Source organism: Xenia sp. Carnegie-2017, unplaced genomic scaffold, assembly GCF_021976095.1.
Source record: "Xenia sp. Carnegie-2017 unplaced genomic scaffold, XeniaSp_v1 HiC_scaffold_3, whole genome shotgun sequence".
Lineage (NCBI taxonomy): Eukaryota > Metazoa > Cnidaria > Anthozoa > Malacalcyonacea > Xeniidae > Xenia > Xenia sp. Carnegie-2017.
The window spans coordinates 8,454,373-8,461,711 of NW_025813493.1; the positions used below are offsets into that span (position 1 = coordinate 8,454,373).

Below are 7,339 nucleotides of genomic sequence, written 5' to 3' on the forward strand. Positions count from 1 at the left end.
AATATCTCGACTCGAGTCAATATATGCAGTTTATAAGAAAATTGTGTCGTTTTTAATCCACGTGGGCTTGTAACTTAGAGCATGCAGGGTAACGAACTACTATGCCAAAGGAGAGCGCCAAATCTTTTTTAAGCTACATTTTTTCTCATATAGCCTTTACGAAATTCATCTTCCGTTTCGCTTACAAAGGCTTTTGAATAGTATTTGTGTGATATTCATATAATGAATCTCATATTCATGAGATATATTATCCTCGTATGCAGATATAAACTGATCTATATAGGCTGTTGCTGACTTTGGTACAATGAATGACTTCGATAGTTCGCAAACAATCCAGCCATTTTCACATCCTTGGGGTTTAGATTCCAAAAGTAACTGACATCAATTATTTATCTAGTCTGGCCCAAATAATACAAAAAAATATATACATTGTGCTTTCGTTTAGTCCATCTCAGTTTGTAAATATGCATTGTCCATCTAACACTCTAGTTACTCTGCTAAGGTGAGGAGACTGTAATGCGGAACAAATATATTTTTCTTTTGTTGATGACGATTTAACTGAACGTCAAAAATGACAACCATAAATAACTACGTGTTAATTGTTAGTCAACTATGAAAAAAAGTAAAGTGAAGTATTTGCTATGTGCGATGCATTTGCATTTAAATAAATATTAGTAAACAGCAACTGCGATAATTATAAAAAATACCATGGTATGTCGACATTTTCTGATCAGTCGGAAGTATAAATATAAGTTTAATATATTGCTTGTGTGTTCGACGTTTATACTCTTCAAATAACGTTTGTGAGATTTTCTTAGGATGTCGCGCCACTTTGTTCTTTTGCAACTGGCAAGCAACTTTGCACGCGATACACACATGATGCACGCATTTTTTATGTATACTGTTAACGTGTATCACTAAAGATATGTTTATGACTACAGGACTAAGGCTGTCGATACGTCATTCAACAGATGTTAAATTGCTCTTCTTCTCAGAACTCTGCTATAATCTGAACCCTCTACAATTACAAATATCCAACGACAATCCCGATTTTCAATCCCCTGTCTTAAAAGCTTATCTCTGAGTCAGTTCAAATTTAGTGAACACGTAACATTGCCTAGACGCATATCCTTAAATGTTTCTAAGATTTTAAATATTTTTAATAATTTCTACACAAAAGTTGTCTGAGTATACATACTGATGACAATTAAAGATTAAAAGTTGAATATTGGCTTAATTGCTTGTGGAAAAAATGCACAGATGACTTATTCTCAACCCAATAAGAACTTTTTTCTTCTTACCAGCAGGTGATTCTAGAAAATGGTAAATACAAATTCAATTACAGAATATCACATAGGCCAAAACTTAAAAGCATTTTATTGAAATTGTTCGCCTTAAATAGAAACGCCTTAAATCGTTATATACTGACGCGCAAATGAGCAGTATATAACGATTGGAGTTTAACTAATTCGCAAAAAATTCCAAAGCATGCAAAAGGTAAGGAAAGTGTACATTATCTTTCGTAGTTTTGTTTCTGAATTTTGTTTTTCTTGTGATTGTTAATAAGATAATAGTTCCTCACAAGATGTCGAAATAAAGAAATCGTTAACTGCATTAATTTCAAAGAACATTGATTTTACAGCATTGTCAAATCTTTATTGACTTCCAGCGACAAGAATGAGAATGCTACATGGAACTCCAACTAAGCAAACACTACATCAAATTCCTACGAAATATCAAAATGTAAGAAAGGCAACTCAAAAATCTAAAATAAATGTTTTTGAAACGGTGAAATATTGTTGTTGTTGTCATAACAAAACTTGTCTAATAATTGGCTGACTTGAAAAGAATGCACAGATGACTGATGATCCAATAATTCGGTTCATTTTTGCCAGCAGGTAACTGCATAGTTTACTAAATATAAAATACAGCACACAATATTGCAAAGCATTAAAAAATGAAAGGAATTTTCTATTAATTATCATCAAAAATGTCTAGGTTTCATTTGATATCGAAGGTTAAAAACAACGCCATCAGGCTGATAAAAAATCTAACATTAATAACTGGATTTGATTATAAAGCTGGATTTGATTATAAAGATTTTATTCAATGTTACGTGAATCCAACAATCGATCTTTTACCGCCCATCGATTAGTAAGACATATTTTTCAAACTAATGTAATTGTCATGAAAGGTAATTTGAAATTTAAATTGGAAGTTATGGTTCATTTTGCCTAACCCTGGATCACAGAATTACTGCTTCAAGGGCTCATGTCATATAACATAACTTCAATAACCTCACAAACAAAATGATATTGGAGCAGTTAATACACTCTTGGGTTCTGCCTTTATGTTCTTGGATAGCTGAATGTTGTGTTTGTTTTAAATGTGATAAGCAGAGTTCCTCGCAAGATAATGAAAATACGAACACTCCAATATAGGGAATGCTACATCGGATTCTAACGACGATAACACTACATCAAACTCCAATATAAGGAATGCTACATCTGGTTCTAACGACGATAACACCACATCAAATTCTAATGATGAAAACGCATTATCAAAATTTAAAAAATGTAAAATCTTATTCGGCTCATCTTTTGTAGCAACTATTTGTTTACTCGCCTTTGCCGTCTTAATCACTGTGATTTGTGGACAAATTGTTTATTTCGACCAGCTTACAACCGAGCGATGTGTGGGTACTGAACACCTTTTAACCAATTATTCAACAACAACTTCTGTTCTTCTAGCACGATTAACAGGAGAAGTATTCATTGTCGTCTTCCTTAATTTATGGTACCCTTTCACTATGGTGTTGCTGTTGGGATGGGAAAAAGCTCACATAAACAATCTTGTTATTTGTATTTTCACGGGTATTATTGCTGTGTTTTACAAGGTAAGCTTGTACGTAATCTTTGATGGTGATATTACTGGATGGTGGAAAAGATTAATTACAGCTGGTATAGTGTTAATTGGCATCATCATTAGTTGTCTTTGTAATACATCATATCAGGCATCGTCAAAAGTTAATAAAATTCGGAATCTTCGGAAAAATATGTTGTTAACAATTGGACTGATTATTTGTTCTGCTACACTGTTCGCTTTTGTTTATGGAGAACTTTTTGTCCCCTGGTTTAATAATCAGTCAAGTGATCTTTTAAAAATCTTGGTTGCTGCCATGGTTCCTTTAATAGCAACTATTCCAGTGGCCATGAGTAAATACATAGTGCTTGTTCCTCTTAAAAATATCATCGATGTTAATCCTTCACGATCATATATTTTGGTGTATTTTAATCACGTAGTACCCATTGCTCTTTATCGTGTCATGCAATCTGATGTAAAACATTTTGGGTACTTTATACTGTTTTCTTTTTTACAAGGACTTATCGATAATGTTACAAAGGTGAGTACAAAATACTATTTTTGATGATGTTTACCAACCGTACTAAACTAAAACGAAATTGTTTTGCTTGCGATGAGAAAAGGAAAGTGAGTTTATTGATTTTGAGAAGAGGAAAAGCCTTGTATGTAAAAAATGCAGCTCGTTTAAAAAGCTCACTGATAAAATTCATTACTTTTGTTAAAGGCAAATTTCGGTTGGATATATGTCTGTCGGAAAATTTTGGAGGGTTGTCGGAATTTTAAATGGTCATTATTGATGAAAGCACCCCAAAATTTTAATGTCATGTGTACGAAGATTACAAAAACAGACCGGCTTTTTGGTCAAATTGTCACACATTTCGGAAGTTATGCATTTCTCAATATACAGTTACGTCAATGTGCTTAAGTTTCACGTTGTACGTCTATTATTGTACGTTGTACCTGCACATAGTAGTGTAAATAGAACAGTATTCACAAATGATGTGAGTGTTCAGTAATAAGTAAATATACGGAAGGAAATTCAATATACTAAATGCTCAGGAGTAAAATACTTTAACTTTTAAAGTCTGAACTGAATCCTAACACTACCCCTTACCTTAAGTAGAGATTGTTTTTCTATGGCTATTGTTTTAAATACAAAAGATGTAAAGAAGTCTGATGAGCATGAGACAGTTCCACGTGATGTAGGAGATCTTTTATTTTGTTTGATGCAGAAGAAATCGACAGCTCAATTTCAAAACATCACAACGTTGCTAAGACATATTTTAACATTGTCTTTTTTCCGCATACGAAGAAAGGTCATTCAGTTGCTCAAAACGTGTCAAAACCTATTTGTGTGTAGCACAATGAGGGAAAAATGATTATCCGGACTTGAATGTATCGCTGTTTAAGCTGGTATTTGAGAATTTTTAACCCTGTAGCAATTGATTATATCAAATTTGATATAAAATTTGACAAAAAAATTTGTTCAAATAAAATTTGTTAAATTATTTAAATTGATTATATCAAATTTTCATATGTGTCTTGCAAGGCGGATCTAGGATTTTTCAAACATCAGTCATAAAACGTCGGAGGCCCTCCGCACCTGGGGGGATCTGTTAAAAATGAAGTTAACAATACTTGAATGTTTTGCCAAATATATGGCCCATTACCCTGTCTAGGAACGTAAAATTTATTTTACAATAATGCTATTCCATAACAAATATAGTCTTTAAAAATTTCTACTAAGTTGTCAGGCAATGATCCTCTTGACACCCCAATTCAAACCTCTATGTAATGAGTTAAGTTAGAAATTTCGTACTACAAGGGACAGTTCATAGATATAGAAAAGCTCAGACTTCAAACCTTGCAAGTTTATTGTAACCCTTTACCCATCTTCTCATACAGTGCTAGGAAATACACCTTTCGAGATAAAAGTCAAAACTTTTTTTCTGTCAAAGATTAACAAAGATTTTTCTGTCAAAGATTAAAGACAACTTCGGTTGTCCTTTACTTACGATTTTAGATGTAAATTTCTGCTGATAAAACTCAAAACAATGTTGGCTTTCTTTTGAACATCAATGACTGAAATGTCGCTCGCGAGATCGTCTTTGCCAAGCATTTACAGTTTATCCATAAATTTTTCACCTTCTTGAAAAAATTCACTGTTTGGACAACAGCATTCATGTCAATATATGAATTTTTAAAAGATTTCCAAAAATTCCATCTGATTGTAGTTTAGTTTCTATCATGCTTAAGAGATTTACAATGAAACGATCAAACATTCAATTCAAACTGTGAGCTTGACTATATTAGTTCAGCTGGCTATCAGTCGAAATTGGTCAAACCAATCACAGTAAGACAGCAATTAAAACAAACCAATTACACCAAAGCATTTGGACTCCCTTATAGGTCCGGCTACCCCCCTTATCGGTCGAGATTATTCCAGATCGTCCACTGATCTGGCTATTGACCTATGAAATGGCTTAAATAAGCGTTCTTGAACTCCGTTATCGGTCGAACCAGTCGAGCCATCCTGTTTATCAGTCAGCAAGTTAATACAATTCAAGATATGTTTTTATCTCCTGATCTGTTCACTGAGGTGGCATTTGTATACGTTTTTATATGTAAAACAGAATTTTGACGATGAAATACAAACGATTACAGAACGAAAATTTAACGATCAAAAAAATTGTAATCATTAAATATGATAAATAATTTTTGCACTATAAACATATGTCGCGTGACTGGTTTGACATACCCTAGATCCGCCCCTTGTGTCTTGGGTTATTATCCTAGTCGCCAAAATTTCGATAAGTCACATTTCATAATATAACAATTTAGCAATACTGAATAGCTAAGTTGGATATTTGTTAGAGGCAACGAGTGGTCTACTGCTGAATTGCCAATTTACGACACCGAAGAAAAATAAAAAAACACAGGCGATTTTAAAATTCCGTATAACATACGGGTACCTGGTGTAATAATAAAGCCAACTGTCAGATAAATTCTAATACTCTCACTTATCAAAAATAATCAATATGTATGTAGTATGTAAAAACTTTCATGTGAATTGTATTTGTTTAGTTTTATGACATTATTCATCTCTTATTTCAGCTGACACGCAATTGTCGCAGAAATTTGTTCGAAAAGTTTTTAGATTGGCGGCAAATAACACTCGTACCATATTGTAAAGAACAAAACAGACGATTAGAAGCTGACATCTACATTCAAGAAGTCCTATTTCAATTTGAAATGCTGATCCTTGCTCAGTTATATACGATCTTTTATCGCATGGACACGTTTCAGTCATATTCTTTTGATGGATCAAGTTTGCTTCGATTATTTGTTGGTCTTTTAATGGAGTTTATATTTGCTTGTCTTTCAACAAGCATTCTGATTTGGAAAGAAGACATCAAGATCAAGCACATTTTGAAAAAACACTGGACTCGCCATGTACTTGCAAATGGTTTGATAATGATGACAACAGATTTTTACTTCTCTCCCATCATCATTAACATATATAAATTTCGTTTTGCAACAGCTGAAGACGTGAAAGATTTGCGACATTGCAATTAGGAGTTCATATAAAACGATATTCTAAACACGTCAACATTTTTACAAGATAAATTTCACTAAAATTTTACTATTTGAACTGCACAAACAATAATTATCATCCATAAAACTTTCGATCACTGGAAAGCACTAATGGACATTTTTATCCGTTTGAAGATGTGTATTATTTAATTTTGTGGAAAAACATTTTTGAAGAAAAACCACATGAAATCAGTAGTACCACATAACACTAATTTAAAGCTGATATTCACATGCACGAAGTCCTTGTTTTTTTGAGGCAAATATATTCTTTGTTAAATGTATTTCATCCTTTATTGTGTAGACGCAATTAACGGGGATTTTGAAAAGAGTTTGAATTCTTTGCAATAGATGTTCTTGAGCCACTTCTGGTCTTTGTTTTTTCTTTGTCTCATCAGAGCTTCAGATTAAACAACGAAAATTTAAGAATAATCCAGATAAACATTGGGAAAGTCATGTGTTAACAGATTCCTTTGATTTTGATGATCCGAATTATATTTCTCTCCTTTCATTCTCACAAAAATTGAGTCATATTTTTGTAAATAAATTGCACATTTCACCTAGCTGAATCAATATGTATAGAAATTGATCTTTTATGCTTTAACATACCAGTGACATATTCTTGCTTCATTTTAAGCATTTGTTCATATAAATATTTAGATATAGATAATACGAACGCATCCAATAGCATATTAGAAATTCTCATGCACTCTCTTGCACTGTAAAGTTTAAATTCAAAAACAACAAATGTGATTTCATGTCAATAAAAAGTGATGCAGCTGCTATGCTTTGTAAATTATCACTCTTTTTCGTTATTGAGATAATTATAAACTATTTCCAAATGACATTACGTCATGTAATGCAAACATAGCAGCTCTATTATATA

At 32.6% G+C, this 7,339-nt stretch overlaps 1 protein-coding gene across 1 annotated transcript; it reads left to right on the forward strand.

Annotated features, from left to right (window-relative positions):
• The first annotated feature begins 2,009 nt into the window (after positions 1-2,009).
• On the forward strand, positions 2,010-6,737 carry LOC124454432. Its single transcript, XM_047005246.1, has 2 exons — positions 2,010-3,403; positions 5,977-6,737. Exons 1-2 carry the CDS (start codon positions 2,810-2,812, stop codon positions 6,436-6,438), a joined length of 1,056 nt encoding a protein of 351 aa, XP_046861202.1. The 5' UTR covers positions 2,010-2,809; the 3' UTR covers positions 6,439-6,737.
• The last annotated feature ends 602 nt before the right edge of the window (positions 6,738-7,339 follow it).